We start from the raw sequence: 20452 nt of genomic DNA, 5'->3' as shown, positions 1-20452 counted from the left end.
CTATGGCAGGAGGATTGCAAGTTCAAAGCCAGCCTCAGCAACTTAGTGAGGCCCTAAGCAACTCAGTGAGATCCTGTCTCTAAATAAAATACAAAAAGGGGGGGGGGCAGGGATGTATGTGGCTCAGTGGTTGAGTACCTCTGGGTTCAATCCTTAGTACCCGCCCCCCCCCCCCCCACACACACACACAAAAAGTTCACTGAGAAGTCATGGTTATGGAATTCTGTAAGTCTCTCCTTGATTTTTTTTTTTTTAATCAGTCGATTAGGATGCACTGCCTCTTAATTAAGGTTTGAACCTATATATACCAGCTCTTGCTTGTGGAACATGTGTGCATATGAGTATCAGAGCTAGCTGTGGAACTTTTATTCATAGTCCTGCTCTTACTCATCTTCTAGTGAAAAGCCTCTGATCTAAATTCTTGATTTGAAAACAAGTCAGGTCTGTGAATAGACTTTCCAAGCCTGCTGGCAAAAATGGATTTGAATGTAGACATCCTTGTAGATCATTTTGGGCCTTTGAGTTATATGTAGACAAAAGTGAATTTTTTTAAATAAATAAAGTTTTATAACCATATTGTAATATGTTGAGAGTGTGTAAGAGCTAATCGTAGTGCTGAGCAATCATTTTCATGAATGTATGAAAAATAACCACTCACCAAACAGCAGAGGGTCATTTGTTCCCCAAGGAGCATGGCTGACTTTTCAAGCAAGACTTTTATATAGCTGGATACATGATTGTGCACCATATATAATTTCTGTTGCCAGCCTCTTCCCTTTTGGTGTCTATGTGATTATGTTGTGTTCTGATGTTTTACCATCTATTGCTCACTGCTCAGAGGCATTGTGAAGTACTTTAATGTTGGTATAGACATTGTTGAGGTTTTCTGGTAGAAGGCATTGTTTTGAGCCTTGTGAATTGTTTATGCTTGATGATAGTAAAATCAAGCTGAGCTATACCATAGGCAGTATGAGCCCTTTCTGTACTATGTCTGTTTTTTTCTCTGAGGTTAGTCTTTTAGCAATGCCGCCTTGCCTTGGTCCACCCCACAGCAGGAGTAGGAATTGTCTGCCAGGCTCTGCTGGCAACTGCACCACGTGCTATAAGTGCATTCCTAGATGTAGGGGGCCCTGCAGTTATCAGATGAGTGCCTATCATTGGATAACTTAAACGATAATTGCTAGTGTGTGAAATGGGGAGGCTTGGAAGCCTCTGCTTTAAAGCAGAGATGTCAATTCAGAAATCATAATAGAGGTGTCGTTTCAGAACACACAATTATTTTTTACAAAGAATAAGGGCTTGTCATCTCCCAGCCTAAGCATGCGCCTAAGGCACAGATTTGGGCTTACAGAGCAAGATTCAGAAATGAAACTAGTAGTGCAACTGAGTTTCTTTGACCTCCTGCCTTTTCATTCCCCCTTTCATTGCCCTCTTTCCTCTCTAAGGTCTCTTTTGGCAATATACAGTCTAGGAGCATCGGTGGTAGTTTCCTAGGCAAATAACCAGCCTCTGACTGTGTGATTTAATGAGTCTCCCAGGGACCAGGCAGCACTGCATTTATCAGGACAACTGTGTCAGCACTTTAACCTGAGTGGCTTAAGTGACCAGAATGATGAAGAGTGATGTAAGCAGTTTTTGAAAACTTTGTTCCTATAGAAATTTTGATGTGAATTTTTTGACATCTGGCAACCTTGTCTGAGAGTCACCAGGTCACTGAGGGACAAAGAGATAAATTGTCTTACTACTTCTTCCTATTCTAGTTAGGGCTGCTGATTGATTCACTTTGATATTTGTTGGTCTCTGTTACATGTGAGTTAGGATGTGAGTTTTGGTGGGGATAAAAAGATGTCTTGGAAACAGTACTTGCTTTCATTCATGTAGCTTATAGTCCAGTAGCAGAGACTATATATATTTCTAAGTGACTGCAAAATAAGGTGGCTTGGGAGAAGGTCTCTTAAGAAAGGTACAAAATGCTATGGGGTATCAAGGAGGAGGGTGAATTTCTGGTTGTAGGAGTAAGGCATTTAAACTTAGAAAAATTTTTACAGGCATTGATGAGGGAGAAGAACTTTCCAGGAAGAAAAAACAGTCAAGATAAGTACAGGATCAGGATAGTAAGGGTTTGTATAGTTCAGCTAGAGCAATGTTTTTCAAAGTGTAGTCTGGGATCCCCAAAGTCAAGCTATTTTTATAATTGTGCAAAAATGTTCTTTGTGTTTTTCACTGTCATCCTTTCATAGGTATGCAGTAAGGTTACATGATGTGTAATGATGTCATTCTAATGGCTAATTGAACGCGGGCTTGTGTATTAATTCCTCAGTTCTGCTGGGTGCAGTAGTACATGCCAATAATCCCAGCACTTTGGGAGTTAAGAGAATCGTAAGTTCAAGACTAGCCTGGGCGATTTAGTGAGACTGTGTCCAAAATAAAATTTAAAAGGTCTGGGCATGTAGCCCAGTGGTGTAGACCTCCCCTGGGTTAATTCCCTAGTACTGCAAAGCACAACAAAACAAAAAATATAGAAAAAGAAAGAAAAACACTGGGCTAGAGCATATAGTATATCCAAAAGGAATGAGAAGTTCTGCTGCAAAGCTTTGGATGCCAGGCTGAGGAATTTGTATTTTATTTCCTGGGCAGAAGGGAGCTGTTAGTTTGGGTTTGGCTCTGCTGAATTGAAATAGCAGATGCCACCCTGACTTTGAAACCAGGCAAGGAAATAACTCCTTAAGCATGGGGCACCAGTGGCATCTTAGCTTCTGGTAGCAGGCTTTCCCTAACTGAAGAGGCCACAATTCTGGCGATTGATTGTTTCCAATGTCTGGAGAAAGTCTGAACATGTTTGTTTGCTTTAGAATATTGATTTCCTCTGAGATCTGACAACCAGCTAAAAGAATGACTTCAGGGTATAATTGTTTAACAGGGAGGAGTTGTCACTGACTTGTTCATTCTGTCTAGACCAGTTCCCAGACTTTCTGCTTCTCAACTGATGTCTATTGAATCTGAAAGGAAACCTTTAAAAAAACAACAAAAAAAGATGGTTCATCTCATCTACCCTGATCACTTTTTCTGTTCAAGAGTTTTCTTCCGCTATTTTTATTGTCTTCCTAGACATCAGTAGTCATCAAAAGATAGAGCTGATATAAGTAACGCCTTTCCAAATATTTAAAATATTAATTGAAGGAACAGATAGTCATGTTCATTTACAGTGTTAGGACTTTTACAGCCTGAATTGTGTGCCTCTTGAGGGCTTCAGCAGGGCTTAATATCCTTCTTCTCTCCCTCTGTCCCTCCCTTTTTTCCTTACTTCCTCCTTGATTCTCTCCCTCCTTCCTCTCTTTCTTTCTGTTTCTTGTGCTGGGGATGGCCTCTCTCATGCTAGGCGAGCATTCTACCACTTAGCTAACACTCCTAGCCCAATCATTTTTTAAAAAAAATTTAATTTGTTTTAATTATATGACCATAGAATGCATTTATGTACTTTTGATATATCATACATTCCAGTAATCATTTTTGATAACATTCACTAATGCATAAAACTTTAATTTATAGTTTTATTGTTATTATTGTTCTGTTTCTTAATAATTGTACCTTGTTTTTCAAGGAATTTTACATAAGCAAATATTTTAGAGCAGAAGTGGGCATACATTTTCTGTAAAGGGCTAAGTGGCTTTGTCTCTTAACTTTGCTTTGCTAGCTCCAAAGCAGCCAAGGAAAATACGTAAATGAATGGATGTGACTGTGTTCAGACAAATTTATTTACAAAAAAAGCTGTCTCACACAGGGTTATAGTTTACCAAACTGACTGTAGAGCATTAGAGAAAATTGCTATTTGAAGGACTGTTTATTTATTTATTTTTTGTTTGTTTGTTTGTTTTAGTTGGTTATGCATGATAGTAGAATGCATTTTGACACATCATACATAAACGGTAGTACATGATGTGAAGGAATCTTTTTTAGAAGTGAATAATTGTGAAAATGAATGACTACCCCCTTTGACTTCAGTATTTCACTTTTATATTTTTTGTACATTGGATGCTTTTATTTTCTTATTTTGATGTAATTTCAGACTTGCAGAAAAATTGCAAAGACTTCAGTCATCCCTGTACCTCTCCCTTGCCCCCCCCCCCAAAAAAAAAAAACCCATATAAATAACCCACAGATGAACCAGGCACTTGAGGGAGAAAAGAAAGGAGTTTTAAAGGGTTTTTGTTTTGTTCTGAAGGCCTCAGTGACAGCCCACCCCCGCTTTTTTGGTGGTAGTGGGGGACTGGACTCAAGGACATTTTACCACTTAACTAAATCCCCAGCCCTTTTTATTTTGGGACAGAGTCTTCTTAAATTACTAAGGCTGGCCTCAAACTTGTGATCCTCCTGCCTTAGCCTCATGAGTTGCTGGTACCATCGTGCCCCAATTCAGTGACCTTTTTTTGTACCAGGGATTGAACCCAGGGGTGCCTACTACTGAGCTACATATCCAGCCCTTATTTGTGTTTTTATTTAGAGAAAGGGTCTCACTGAGTTGCTTAGGGCCTCACTAAGTTGCTGAGGCTGGCTTTGAACTCACGATTCTCCTGCCTCAGCCTCCCATGCTGCTGGGATTACAGGCGTGTGCCACCACACTCCATTAACTCTTTAAAATATTTCTAGCCTGGTGCTATGGTGCATTCCTGTAATCCCAATGGCTATGGAGGCTGAGATAGGAGGATTGAGATTCAAAAGCGAGGCGCTAAGCAACCAAGTGAGACCCTATCTCTAAAGAAAATACAAAATAGGGTTAGGGATGTGGCTCAGTGTTCAAGTGCCCCTGAGTTCAGTTCCCCGTACCCCACCCCAAATATTTTTAAACTGAGTTTGTAGGTCAGAATGAAATAGCTGCTTTAAGCCTTAACAACCCTAACTGACCCCTCCCTCATTCCTTCCTGATTTTGCATTATCAAATTGCATGATATTAAGTCAAGTCAGATTTGTGGGGGCCAGAGCAGAAGGTGCACAGCTACTATCCCATTCCATTTTCTCATGCCATTTCCAGTTGATAGCTCTTTAAAAGAAGCTAACAATATGAGAGAAAGATTTTTCTTTGAGATTTCTAGGAGTGGTGGTGGTACCTATCTAGTAGCTCTGTTTCTTTATTCCAAATTGATTGGAGAGCTCTATTTTTACTTGGGGAGAATTTATGTTTTATCACTGATTTGTATATGTATAGAAGTACTATTCATTCTTATTTGCTCTCTGGATTTTGAGTATTAGTAGCTAAAATGCCACATATGTGTGTGTGTATGTACATATACCCCCCCCCCACACACACACATATATACATAATACATAATACTTTTTTTTTTTTTTTTTTGCTGGTCCTTCTATGTTGTCTGGGTAGCAGTTAGTGCCAGAAGATTCTGTAGTAAGTAGGCACAAGGAATGTATGTTCCAAAAGAATCTCATCAGAGACTCCACAGGGACAAAGCTTAACATTTTGATTCTACTCTGATTTAAAGAAGTCTTCCTAATTAAGATAGGAAGAGTGGGAAGTAGGACTGTAGGATTTTCAAGTAGAATCATTAAAATCAAAATTTTAAATCAAATTTTCTTTGCTTTTTTTTCTTCCAGTTCAGGAATCTCCTTTATATCATCCCTGATATGTTTTTTCTTTGAGTACTGTTGTTGCCTTGACACAGTAGGGGGCAATATTTGCCTCATAACTTACCAGGTTAATTTTCCAGGCCTAACTACTAGATATATTTTGGTCACACTGGAGGATGCTCCTCACCAAAGCTCTTCTGCTTTACTAAGTGGCTGTTTCAAGGATGGTACAACAGGGCTGGGAGGGACTCAGGACTAACTCCAAAGCACTTAAGAGTGGAACAATTGTCTAGGTTTTCTAGGGCAGGCAGCTGCTCCCAGATCTTGCTTTCATTCTTTAACTCATTCTTTGATCCTAAAGAACTAGTTTTAGTTAATATAATACTACTATTATAAGGTAACATTTTGATCAATAAGTACTAAGTTACAGTTAAGATAGAAACAGATGTTTTGATGTGCTATTGCACAGTAGAGTGACTATAGGTAATAATAGTGTTCTATGCATTTCAAAAACTAGAAGAAAGATTTTGACAGTTTTCACCATAAAGAATGAAGAATATTTGAAGAAAAAGACGTTTAACCTGACTTACACATTATATACTGTGTCCATGTATTAAAGCATTACCTAGTATCCTACTAATATCTACAATTTTATGTTTTATGTATCACTTAAAAAATAAGCTTTTGGAAGGAGGACTTAAATGTCCTAGGTCGATACTCTTCTCAAAATTTTGCTTTTCTTTTTTTCTCCAACCTATGCACCTCTCACTTACCTACTGCACACAAGCATTTTTGTATTTCAAAAACTCAAAGACAAGGGGTTGGGGTTGTGGCTCAGTGGTAGAGTGCTTGCCTAGCATGTGTGAGACACTGGGTTTGATTTTCAGCACCACATATATGTAAATAAAATAAAAGTCCATCAACAACTAAAAAAACAAACTTTGGATATGCCAATTTTTATGTGTCCCGATTGGAAAAAAATTTTTGACACCTTAGAACGCAGGGGAAAAAAAGTGTTTTGGAATTGATGAAGAGCACACCATTTCTGTGAACATTGTGATATCACTGAGGAGTTGGGTGTTCAACTAGAGAGTTGTATTTTATTGCTTTCCTCTTTTTCTCACTGGTTGTATTGTGTTTTCCACATTTAGTGGCGTTAAATTGTGGGCATATAGTTCTTTTCTAGACAAAAAACATCTTTGACAGGTGGTTTTCAGGAGCAGAAATGGTTGTAAGCCAGGTTGATGGGGCCTTGCCTTTATCTTTTCCCTGGGCTGTTATGGGAAATGTTGCAGTAGGCCAGTTGCTGGAGTAAAGTGACTGCACATGACTATACCTAAAGCCAGCTGGTTTTAATAACGCTGAATTGAATTAAATCAATTGGAAAAGATTGGTAGCTGCTGTCCTTATCCTGCAGATCTGCTTTAAAGAAGAATCTGGCAGGGAACTGTAGACTCTGGGAGTCTTAAGCAAAATGCTGCTGGAGAGGAACAATATGCACTTACTTCTGAGACCACTTTTTGTTTTTTTTCTTCTTTTTGTGTAGTGGTACTTGAGATTGAGCTCAGGGGTGCTGTACCACTGAGTTGTATCTCCCAACCTTAAAGTTGGGATCTTCCTGCGTCAGCCTTTCAAGTCTTTTGGATGTCATCACCTGACTGGCCGGCAACTAAAAGACCACCCAAACACAGAAATACCTTTTTCCAGGGCCAGGGACAGCTCTAAGACCTCAGGTGTCAACTCCCATGCTGGAGGGCAAGGGAGACAAGAGGCAAGAGAGCGAGCACACTCCAAACCCTAGTATTTATTAGGGGAAGACATTCGATAGAATATTCCACCCAAATAAAGCAAGAGATTGTGTTACAACAAACAGGGAGGTGTAGCCCAATCTGTTGGGTGACGCCCAATCCCAGAGCTGCAGTTCCTTGCTGAGGGAAGTTAAGGCCCGCTTACTTCCCATTGCATGTGCCAGTTCCACACCCTCATTACTCAAGGCTAAGGGGGTGTGCTCAGCTCCTGTTCAGGGCGCCCCGACAATTGCACCACTGAGCTCAGCTCTGAGACCACTTTCTTAAGAATGTCTTCTATGTCAGGAGCTTTACTGGATGCCAAGGCTTATATGAATTAAGAAGTAGTATGGCAGCTATGGTAGACCAAGGAGCCCCTGGGCCATATTAACTGGCTCTTATTGTATGAAGAGAAATAAAAAGTTTATGTTCTTAATAATCAGAAGATTTCATGTAAAAGTCCAAAGTTTTGGCTTTACTCAAAGAATGGGAAGAGCCAGCAACACTAGCGCAGTTGTAGCTTGTTTGCTGGTGTTGAGTGATGGGATACATACCTTCCTGTTTACCAGTATCCCTTGCTCATGAGGAATGCATACAATAGGCACTTGTGTCCCTTATGTACTTGTTTCCCCGGGTGGGCCCTGGAAGGTCCTGCAGTACAGCATAGAGGCTTGAAGTATTTTAGATTTAATATAGGCCTTCACTGGAGTTCTGACACTATCTCTTAACAGCTGTGTGCCACAGGGCGACATACTTTAACTTCTAGGCCCAGTGTTCTCATGTATTTAGTGATATCTGTCTCTAGGTCTCTAACTAAATACATGTGAAGTTCTTAGTATACCACTTGGTACTCAAAAAGTGCTCCATAAAGTGTGTATCGCACATGGTGAGTTGTACTTTTGGTTAGGCTAGATCATATAAGGTCTTTGTCAGTTGTTAAGGGAATCCTAAGAATACTCTTACTCACGAAAAGAATATGGGCAGAGCAGAATGAGAAGAAGATAAGGGGATGTGGATTATAATGGTACAAAGGAACTGAACGCCAAGAAAAATGTTGGCACTATGTAGTAATCTCCAAGTGCACCTAGTTTTTCCCTCCTGTGTTGATCCCAACCTTCTGTTTGTCTATTGATGGTACTGCAAATAGAAATATGATCATGTTTCTGAGGCACTTGTTCATTACTCACTGAAGAACAATATTCAGCATAATACAGTGGCTGCATCCAGTGTGGGAGCGCTATAGCTCTTATTTAATTTATGTTTCTACATACTTAGCTTGTTGAAGTGTGTGCTCCCAGATAATAGGTGTTAGCAGGCAACAATGGGGGAAGTTATATATCTTTCCCCCATTTCCCCTAATAAATGACCTCTGAGTTGGTAATTGACAGGGATTATTGCCATTTTTTTAATCTCTGCTAGGAGGCTGCTGGAGTCTTCCCTCATTTCATTATCCCGTTATGATGGAGCAGGATCCAGAGAGCACCCAATTTACCCAGACCCAGCGAGGTAAGGCCAAAGTGAGAAATGGCACTAGGTGGGGGGGAGGGGCGGCCCTTGGGGTTGCCAAGCTGTTGGAAGCCCCGTCCTTGTGCCTCTCTGGTCCTGGTGCTCTTTTATTCTTCAGTTAAAGTTTTTGAGACAGGTGGTTCAGGTGATTGGGAAGTGTTGCAGGTAAGTGAATAGCACCTCTGGAGACTGAGCTCTTGTCCTTTGTGGCTCACTTCTGTCGTTGGGGCACTAGAAAAGAGACCTGTGAAGGCCACAGGCCATCAGAGGATATTCTTTCCTGCTGGCCCACGAAGCTGTTGCATGTCAGATGGACAACCAAAAGAGAAAGAGGAGTTTATTACAATAATAGGGAAAATACTTGCCAGTTAAACAAAAACCCTATTTGCGATAATTGGAATATCAAAGAGCAGAAGCCAAGTTCCTTTAGTTACTGAATATTTGGAGACTACCTGAAGAAGAGATAAAGGAAGAGATAAACTGAATGAAACAAGTGCTTGGTTTATATTTTTTAGAAGATGTTTGAAAAATTCTTAAGGAGAAGAAAATTTAGATTAGCTCAGGGCCCATTTTTGTGAACCAAGAATGAAACATTGAACTCTTTTATAATGTTTATTTGTAGAGAGCAGTGCCTTGGGGTGCTCATAGCAGGATGTACTGATCTTTTAATCATCTAAAAAGGGGTAACCTGTACATTATTGGAGCAGAGTACATTGTGAGGCTTTGCCAAAAGAAAAGCATAACTTATAATGTTTATAATGGTGGGGTTGGCAAGTTAGCAATATAGGTCAAATAAAACTAAATTAGTTTTGCTCAAAATTAAGACTTTTAAGTCCACTTGGAAGCATTGTTAGACCAAGTTGATTTCAGGGATACTAAATGATTTTGTCATTGGGGCAGTTATGTCGTGACAACTGCACATTCTTTTTGAGATACCAGTGAAAGGGTTCTCTGTTATCCTCTTACTTTTGTTTCCACACCCCAGAAATGGCAAATCTTAAGAATCAGGGAACATAGGAATGGATGACTTTTAAAACAGGTAGGCAGAGCTGGGCATGGTGGTGCACACATTTAATCCCAGCTATTTGGAAGGTTGAGGGAAGAGAGGGTCACAAGTTTAGGCCAGTCTCAGTAACTTAGCAAGAGCATGTCTCAAAATTAATAAATTAAAAAAAGGATCAGGGTTGTAGCTCTGTAGTAGAGCACTTCTGGGTTCCATCCCCAGTACTGGAAAACAACAAAAAATAGATTAGACTTAGAAGATGACTGAAGCCAGGAAGTTTATGTTAGCCTCTAATTATGTTTGCAAGTTATAGTTATAAGCTCTTGACAAAGGAAGGATTTTTTTTTGTGTGTGTGTGTGTGTGAATCAAATACTTTGAAACAGAGGTGGACACCTTCTTGATGTACAACAGTTTCTTTGAGGACAGCAGTGGAAGTCTTATCCCCAGAAATTTTAGCCTGGCAGAATTTAACCGTGGTTCTTAAAGACTGTTATTTGTCCTCCTTTCATGTGATCTGTTATTTATTTCTACTCTGATTTCTGAATTACCAACAGTGTCATACTTTGTGGTGTTGTATTTTTACTTTTTCTTTTTGAACACAAAATAGATTTTTTTTGAAGGAAAATTGTTTTTTCTTGGAAGAAAACTTGAGGATTTATTTAAACTCTTAAAATTTCACTTGGAGCACTTTAGGGTTGTTTGATGGTTTTCCAGCTCTTCCTTAAGAGGATGCTTGTCATTACCTCATCACCTGTTGTTTAATTTCTTTTTCTTCTTAGGCTACACCTTATATTCTGTGTATAGGTCAAAGCCTTTGTGAGATATCTCCTTAGCATGAAACTCAACTTCCCTTTGTATAATAAAAGAACAAAGGTCAGGATGTCAGGAATCAGTTTTCCTTCTTTTCCTTTCTTACCATTGATATATAACATCATAGTTTTAGGGAACTTCTGTCCTAGAGTGGAATTAAACAACTAGGGTTACCTAGTGCTGAATGATTGTATCCCCACATAATAGAACAGTCCTTATTTATTATTATCACTATCAGTATTCTATTTACCATCATCACCAATTATTTGGTAAATATAAGAACAACTCAAGAGAATTGACTTCTGTCTGTTGAAATTTTCATGTTCCGTGATTCATTCTTGTGAAATGCATGGGATGAGGGACCCAAATGGATGATAAATTCCATCAATTGAGGCTTTTAGGGAATAATTCTTGTGCTCTGGTTATCTTGGCCAAAGCATTTGTGCATCTCATGCCTACTTATTATTCAAACATAAATTGTATTCAGTGTTGCTCAATGTAGCCTGTTATTCTGTATCACACATTTTTCAGTTCCAGAAATTGTGAGCCACCTCCTTGGGAATTCCATTTGATGATTGGCGAGAAGGACACTACCTCTGATGACAGGCATTTCAGAGACAGCTTCAGTTTCTATAGCAGCTGACTGCAGGATCTCCTTTGGCCTGGGCTGGTAGACTTATTGAGGACAAAGTCTCAAGAGTACTAAAAAGTCAGGCTGTAGGATGTTTGCAATTTTTTTTTTTTTTTTTGTACCTGGGATTGAACCCAGGGACGCTTAACCACTGAGCCACATCCCCAGTCCCCTTTTTTGTATTTTATTTAGAGATAGGATCTCACTAAATTGTTGAGGCTGGCTTTGAACTTGGGATTCTCTTATCTCAGCCTCTGTAGCTGCTGGGATTATAGGGGTGTAGTACTGCACCCAGCCTGTTTTGTTTTGTTTTTGAGATAGGGGAATCTCACTCTAAATTGCCTAGGCTGGCCTCTAATTTACAATGTTCCTGCCTCAGCCTCCTGAGTAGCTGGGATTATAGGTACAAACTACTGTACCTGGTAACAAAGTTTTTTTGTATCATTTGGAAACAACTTTTTATTTCCTATCAAATTCCCATTTAAAGAAACAAAAAATGGAAAAACAGACACTTTGTTTTCCTTTTTATATTGAAACATTATTTAAGTATATGAAATGTAAGTCCCCAAGAATCCTCATGAGGATTGCTGTGTTTCTTTTTAGTTTTTTTTCCTAATTGGAAAAATATATATTTTTGTATACATATTAGTAAATACATATCATTCTTCAGACTTCTTCCCTACTTAAAATTTTATTTTAGATATCTTTCCTTTTGAGCATATAACATGCTTATTTATAGCTCCATAGTATTTCTTTTTGTGGATATAATTTATTTATTTTGTTGTTGGGCATTTGGATTATTTCCTGTTTTTTTTTTTTTTTTCTTTTTACTAAGGATGACAATGTTTCAAATGAATTTCCTGGTGTGTATCTTATGTTTTTCTGTAGGATAATATTTCTAGTGGCATTATTGAGTCATAGTGTGTGCCTCAGGTTTTAAGTCTTGAAATTGCTTAGCAATCCACTTAATAATATCATATAAAACATTTTAGTTATTGTTCCTCATATTCTTAGTTCATAGCCTCAAATTATATAACAGTGATGTAAAAGATGTAGGAAAGGAGGGAATGCAATGTTGGGAATTCTATGGTACACTAGAAATTGTCAGGGAGAATCAAGATATTATTTAAGCCTTCGTTTGAAGAATGTAAGTCTGATTATTTATTGGAATAGCCCTAGTGTGGTGATTTGTAAGAACAGAAAAATTTCTGTTAGATCTTTTGTTCTCCCAAGTATATATTACTCCCAGCCCCTGTCTTGAATATTTTCTCCAGGTTACAAATATCTATGATTAATATGTAAGGAAATGATAAGAGGTGCAGAGAGATCATTTTAAGGAGCTAGGTCAAATCTGGCACTCTGTGTGTTTGTTGGAGAGGAATGAAGTCCTAGTGAAATGATGCCCATGAATGCCTTTTTTAAGCATCTAAAGGTTACCATCTCCTGACCTATTTTCTCATCTGTTAAATGAAAGAGAAGATGATTGCTAAGGTATCTTTCATTTCTTACATTTTGCATATGGGTAGTGATCAAGGAAAAGCTGTGAATCTATTTAAGTGCACTCTGAGAAGCTAAGACAGGTCCCTTGAGAAGTTTAAAAGAAAGGCCCATTATTAATCCTCTTGGGAATGGGCAGCTTTGATTAGAATATGACTGATTAAACTGCCTATTGGCCTTATCTCAGAACATAAATACTGCGATAGTCTGATAAACATTGTACAGAACAAACCTCCTAGTTAGTTAAATGCCCTTTATTTTTCATGTGTCTGGAGTTTGCCTCAGCAGGGAGATACCATGGGAGAGCTGAATTTACTGTCTCTCACAGTATTCCCCACATTAGTGCTAGTTTGTGTTTGTCCATCTCTGTCTCACTCAGATTATCTCCTGCTGCATACTACGCCCAGAGGATGATCCAGTATCTCTCACGGAGAGACAGTATTCGCCAGCGCTCTATGCGCTACCAACAGAACCGTCTCCGTTCTTCCACCTCCTCTTCCTCAGACAACCAGGGTCCATCAGTAGAGGGAACCGACTTGGAATTTGAGGATTTTGAGTAAGTACATACTCAGCTTGATTTCTTCTCCTCCTCCCAAGCTGTGAGTGCTTCCAAGTTGGCCACTGCCTGACCAACAATGGTGAACATTTTGCTTCCAACCCTTAAGTTCTTATTTATGAGTAATAGGTTGGGGTAAAGGACAGAGGGCTCAGATGCCCCAAAGTACTCCCACCTCTGACAGTTTGCTGATTCACTGGAGCCTGTGGGAAGAGATGGTCCATTGGGCCTCAGGCCAGACTGGGAAAGGATGGTTGGGGCTTGCCAGGCAACTTGTGTATTTCCTTTTTGCATGAACATGACAATGGAAATGCTTCTCCCTCTGTCCACTTAGGGGCAAGTTTGGATGCATATGCCGGCAGTGAACAGAACTCCATTCCCTTAGCTAGGCAGACACCTGTAGTGACATATGTTCTCCATAGATTTTTTTCAGCACCAGGGTCCATTCAGAAAAGCTGTTTAAACATACATGCCAAGGGGGTGGGGTATAATGCCTGCTCAGCACTTATGAGGCCCTGGTGATCCTCAACACAGCAAACAACAATGGAAACTACACCAAATCAAAACAAACAAACAAATCCCCCAAAACCATTTATGCTAGGCTACTGGCACTTAGTGCTGCTGAAAATGTCTTTCTGCTGATAATCCTGTGGTGTCCTGGGAGTCAGTGCTGTGGATCGTCTAGCCCCCTTTCTGTGCATGCTTGGAAAGCTATGTTATCTCTTAGCAAGTGTTGAAATGTGGGGCTCATACCTTTGAGCTGTATCCTGCCTCGTGACTTGTCCTTCACAATGGAGTTCTGGGTTAGTTTAAAATGTTCTGTTCTCATCTTACCTTCCCTTTCTTCTGCTACCACCTCCTCCCTCTCCCTTTCCTTCCCCCTCGATTTTACTGTGTCAGACTGCCTCCTTCCTGAGCTCCCCCAGCCCACCTGTGCTCTCACCTCCCCCCTGGCTTCAGCACGACCTGATTTCACATTCTCTTCACCTTTCATGCACTGGCTCACCATTGTTTTTTCCCTGGAGATCTTGTATCATTCTCTGGTTAATAACAATGGGCTAATTTCTCTGATGCCCCTCTGAAAGTCCCTCCCCTGTCTGTTTGCCTTTCTTCTGGGGGCTGATGCACACTTTAATCTTGTTTTTAATAGCAGCTGTGGATTAGTCACCTCAACATTAGTAGTCCAGGTCTTCTAGTGAAGGGTGTTGCTGGCTGGTTGATACTGTTGTACTGTCTGACCATTCTTTTTCTATCTCCTTCCCTATTGTAAACTTGCTTCTCTTCTCTTAATTTCTAGTGCTGAGGAGGGAGAGAGTGAGAAATTAAGGAATGTACTAGCCTATTTTAATTTTTATACCCTAATTATCTTCCTTAGCTTTGGTAACTGGTTTAGAGGATTATATAGTCACAACTCATAGTTCTTTCAGGTACAGAGAAGCAGGTAAGATACATTCAGTTTCAAATCCTCCTAACACATGGGACACCATTAAGAGTCACTATTCTTTTGTTGGGTTCCTCACCTGCGTGTCATATTATGCCCCTGATTGACTCCTCTATTCTTCTTTCATTTGCTAAATCATAGATTGTTTTGGCATTGTTGAGCTCTTCCCATCAAAGTGCAGTGAGTTCTCAGAAAACCAAGGGAGCCATTACTCAGATCCTATCTTTGATTCCCTTCCATCATCTACTGAATGAAAAGTGTCAGCTATAATATTGTTTTATATGTATACTGATCGATAACTTATAAAATAGTTGTATCATATATACTAATGTATCCATTTAATATAATTATATATCTATATCTAGATAAAGATACAGAGTTGAAAACCTTGTTTAGCTGGGCAAAGTGGCGTGTGCCTATAATCTCAACTACTTAGGAGACAGAGGCAGAAGAATCACAAATTCAAGGCAAATATTTGGCAACTTATTAAGATCCTGTTTCAAATTAAAAATAAAATGGGGTGGGTATGTATCCCTGGGTTAAATCACCCACAACCACCAAATCAAAAAACAAACAAAACATCACACACATACACACCTTGTTCAATCCTTACAGTAACCAAATTAGCTAGTTATTTACTCTATTGTACTTTTCTAAATGAGGATACTGAGACTTGACCAAATCAGATGTTTCAGATGAGAAAGAACAGAAACAAGCATATTTAATATCCTATACTTTGTCCTGCAGATCTAAAATCTTTAAAAAATTATATACTATCATATTTGAGCTTATTCATAAGCTTGCTGTGGAATAAGACCATTAAGATTTATCTGTAGGGAAAATAGCCTTGGAGATTGGTCAGCATTAGGTTAAAATTTCTATTCTCTTATGGTTTGGGTTAATGACCATCTTCCCAGGCAGGTGTCTTCTGCCATTCATCTCTGTCTGTGGTGAAGATTGAGATGGCAGGATCCTGTGTTTATCAGAATGCACAAACAGCATTCAGAAACCTGCTGTCAGCAAGTCTCTCCTGAAGCCCTCAGCAGTTGTCTTTACATAAAGATATTCATAAGAGATGAAAGGTGTGTTTGCCTGTGATATTGTTGTTTGCCTGTTTGTGATGTTGTCTGCCTAGACCTAGACCACAAACCCAGACCACTACTAAAATGTCAATGGCACATAAACATAAGGAAAACTTCTGTTTTAATTTTCATTATCCTTTGGAAAGAGGATAGGGTAGATAGCTCTTATAAATCCCAGGTTAAGTGCTGTGTTCCTAGTAGTTGGTAAGCCTGCAAAAGAGGTGGTATGTGTGCCTTTATGACTATTGTTCCAGTTAGCATTGTACCTTTCTTTTTTATCTGTAATTCTGAATCTAATTATAGTCCCAGAATCATCCCAGCTCATATCCTTGCCCTTCTTACCTCTTTCTAGAGCTATTTTACCTTCTAAGGCAAAGGGTACCCTAAGCAAAGTTCCTTGCTAATGATAGCCAGTACTAGAGATGCTTCAGATAAGATCAACCACAGTTATTTTCACCATACATACCAGGCACTGGGTAATTATATCCAGCTTCTTTAAAATTGTGGCTAGCACAGAAGAGAAACAAACCCTTCATTCCCAGTTGTGACACTGGAATATACTTTGGACTTTGGCCTAGGAAAAACATCTCATGAGAATCCTAGTCTTTTGGCTCTAAGATGAAGTCTCTTTAGGTTAATTTAATTTATTTTCTTCACTTTATAAATTTATCTTGTTTCATGTGGGTCTGCTTTACCTAGAAATCCATATATTCATCAAATACACAATGATGTATAGTGTTAAGTATGCAGTTTCTCTGGGTGCCAGAGATGAATTCTGGTCTCTTCATTTGGCATAATATGTTCTAGCAGTAATACGAATGTACAGAGAACCTCCTATATTGGGAGCTTCTTTCTCGTTCTTTTTGTTTTTGAGGTGGGGTCTTGCACTGTTGCTAAGGCTGTTCTGAAATTCATTGGCTTGTCAACAGTCACACCAACCTGAATGTGCCTGATCTTGTCTGGAACTCATGGCTCAAGTGATCCACCCACCTCAGCCTCCTGATAGCTTGCACTACAGGTTTGTGCCACATTGCCTAGCTGACCCTCGCTAGACATGTTCTTGCAAGGAAGTCCTTAACAGGTCTCCTTGGTACATGATGTCACTGAGGGGAGCTCTGAAGACTGTCAGCTTTGATATCTGATTGTATGTGGCATAGGGGAAGTTGCTTCTTTTAATTTATTAATATTTTTCATCTTCCTTTTGGTATAACTGAAATTTAGTTCAGCCATGGCAAAGAAAATATGTTAGAAACCAGATAACACTCCTCTTATAATCAGGCGATAATCCTGATGGCTTTGTGAGATTCATATATTTACTTCATGTTCTCCTGGCTAGAAATTCAGCAGAGTGAACCCACATGTCCTTCTTAGTACTTGCTCATACCCTCTGTTCTGACCCTGGGATTTCCAGGACTTCTGTAGGAGTCAGTGACTAGTCTTTAATAAATACATAACTTATAGCCATGAAATGGAAGGGTAACTTTTGGCATCTGATCTTCAGAGGGATGTCATTTATTTCATTTTGAAATAGTGTTGTTTTTGTCTCTTCCTTTGACCTGTAAACTATAGACTCTGAAATTAGAAGTTTAAGAGAAAGTCAACACTGTAAAATTATTATTCTCTTTGTAGACTTGAACTACTTGCTCTTTGTAGACTGGAACTACAATCAGCCAGAGATCTACCAATTATCTACATTTGTTGAGTGGTAGTTTTAATACTTTGTTTTTGTTGTTGTTCTAACTGTGCTGAGGTGCAACCCAGGGTTTCTCAACATGCTCCACCACTGAGCTTCACCCCCAGTTCTTTTCAATTTTTATTTTGAGACAGGGTCTTGCTGAGTTGCCTAGGCTGGCCTGTGATCCTTCAGTGTCAACCTCCTGAGTAGCTGGGATTATAGATGTGTGCCACCACACCCAGCTTCAGAATACTTCATAAAAAATTCTTTTTAGTTATACATAACAGTAGAGTATATTTTGACATATTTATTCAAACATGGAGTACATTTTATCTAATTAGGAACCCAGTCTTGTGGTTATACACAAATTTATTCTTATTTTTTAAAAAATATTTTTAGTTATAGATGGACACAATACCTTTATTTTATTTATTTATTTTTAATGTGGTGCTGAGGATCAAACCCAGTGCCTCACACATGCTAGTCAAGCTGTCTACCATTGAGCCACAACTCCTGCCCAGAATTAATTTTTGTTTGTGTGTGTGTGTGGTGCTGGGGATTGAACCCAGGACCTTGTGCATATGAGGCAAGCACTCTACCAGCTGAACTGTATCCTCAGCCCCAGAATTAATTTTTTTAAAAATATTTATGTAATATATTTATTTTTATGTGGTTCTAAGGATCTAACCCAGGGCTAGCACGTGCAAGGCAAGCACTCTACCACTGAGCCACAACCCCAGCGAATTAATTCTTAATGTGAGATGAGATTAAAAGAAAATCTTTTCCTATTTACTAGAGATTTTAAATAATTTCACTTACTTAAGTTTTACAGTGGTTGATTAATTTTTGTAAAGAGGCTTATTAAATAGAAAGGTGTAAGTCTTAAAATAGACCCTTTCTGTACCTGTACTTAGGAGAAGGGCAACTAGATGTATAGTATAACAGAATGGAGTGTTTTGGAAATCTTATTGATGGTTTGGTTAGAGTAAAGGCTAAGATCTTCACAGGAGGTGAGCCCTGAGAGTTGACATGGCAAAGATCTTAACAAGTCTGATGTAACTTGCAAAGAAGGTGAACTTTATCCTGTAGGAAACAGGGAGTTATTGAAGTGTTTAAGCTGTGAAATAACATGGTCATAAATATCTGAAAAGATAGACTGTAATAAATTACCACTGAAACACTGGATATCTTTGTATGAGGAGGAGAGAATTTGGAGAAATGTGAGAAGGCTTCATGGATTTGAACTGGACATTGAAGACTATAGGACTTTGGAAGGTGGAGGCATGAGGAGAATAGTTGTAAGCAAAAAGTTTCTAGATAAAGGGAACAACTCAAGAAAAAGCCCAGAGACTGGAGATTTATAGGATTTATTCAGGGACCCTAAATAAATCTGTTACTAGAACTGGGAATATTGGTGGTAGGAGAGAGATCAGAGGGCACGAAATGCCTGGGTGGGAGGTTTGGTCTTTCTGTTTACTGCATGGAGTAGGGTAGGGGAGGCCATTGTACTTTAGGCACTGACTCTGATAGCCCTGGTTTAGATGGCCTATTGAGGCAAGTGTAGTGATGCAGGAGAGCCAGAAAGAGAGCAAGTGCCATAGGACAGTTGAGGGTTGAATTTTAAGTATTGAGTCCAAGAGTCCTTGTGTTTTCTCTGAGTGGAGCCTGTTTGTGGATGTTCTGAGAGCTCAGCCATCTCACTTCCTGCTTCTCCAAATGAAATTCTACCCAAATCCTTTTTTACTCTTACTGGAGCCAGTTTTGAACTAAGTTTGTAAATTCACTGACCCCCAGAGCAGCAGATTGGATGTAAGATCTGCTGGCCTTATTGTCTGGATTCTAGTCTTGGCTGAGCCTGTATCTTCTCACTGGATTTTGAGCAAGTCTCTTTCCCACATAGGCCTCATTGTCTGATCTGTTAAATCTGTTAAATGAGATGAAATATCGTCTAGGTTTCTGTTGGTCCAAAGATTCTTGGATCTTTGTTGGTGTTAACTACTATTTTCCCTTATACTCAGAAAGATGTATAAAAATGAAAAGACTCAGGAAAGTGAGATATTCTAAGGATTAGGAAATAGGCTATTAATCCTTTTCATGCCTCAGTGTCTATAAAATATGTACCCAGGTCAGTGCAGTGGTGCACTTCTATCAATCCTGGCAAAGTTTGGAAGGCTGAGGCAGGAGGATCACAAATTGAGGCTATCCTCAAAATAAAAAATAAAAAGGACTAAGGATAGCTCAATGACAAAGAGCCCCTGGGTTCAATCTCTAGTAGCCCCCCCAAAAAAGTACCTAATTGAATGTTATTATAGGATTTTGACCTATTGATTAGAAATGTATAATATTACTTAACAGCTTTAAATTAGTACTCTTTCTGGACAAATAAAATATATATAAATATTTGTTTGTGTGAAAAAATAGAAAAAGAGAAACAAATAGAAAAAGAGAAGCAGAAGAAAGTGGAATACGTCTGGGTTGTTCCCAGGCTTAAAATGGGAAAATACAGAAAGAAAGAATTAAACAGCCAGGAGGTGTGGGGAAGAATACATAACCACTTAGATTTATATGTTTTTTATCATAAAATGCATAATATGAATATGAATTAGCATAACGTAGGCGATGAAATTAAAAGGTAGAAAGAATAAGGGAGGAGAGGAATTTGTAAGTGATAATTATCTCTTATATTACTATTCCTTGGAAGAAAATGAAGACTCCACAGTTCTAGGTCTGTTGTTAAGTATCCTCTGTGAATAATTTCTACTGGGAATCTGCCTTTCTCCCAGAAATCAAAGCTCTTGCTTAAGTGTACAGTCCTTGGACAGACTTGGGCCAGGGCCTCACTTTCTTACAGCACCAAATAAGGAAGGGACTTGACCGAGATCACTG

The 20452-nt window shown here is 39.1% G+C and overlaps 1 protein-coding gene across 5 annotated transcripts in view; it reads left to right on the top strand.

Moving 5' to 3' along the window:
• Positions 1-20452, top strand: part of AMBRA1 (autophagy and beclin 1 regulator 1) — a 190501-nt gene that overhangs the window by 65725 nt on the left and 104324 nt on the right. For 2 of the 5 annotated variants that reach the window (XM_081279909.1, XM_081279911.1), the window contains 2 exons: positions 8784-8870; positions 13192-13368. The exons of 1 other annotated variant lie outside the window; for it this stretch is intronic. In XM_081279909.1, coding sequence (XP_081136035.1) covers positions 8784-8870; positions 13192-13368 — 264 coding nt within the window. The remainder of the gene's footprint in view (positions 1-8783; positions 8871-13191; positions 13369-20452) is intronic. 2 more of the 5 variants (XM_081279910.1, XM_081279912.1) reach the window with 2 other exon arrangements.

Source organism: Spermophilus citellus (assembly GCF_964194105.1).
Source record: "Spermophilus citellus genome assembly, chromosome: 2".
In the NCBI taxonomy this organism is placed as follows: Eukaryota; Metazoa; Chordata; class Mammalia; order Rodentia; family Sciuridae; genus Spermophilus; species Spermophilus citellus.
The sequence above is the reverse complement of the archived record's forward strand: the minus strand, read 5'-3'. Positions and strand labels throughout refer to the sequence as shown.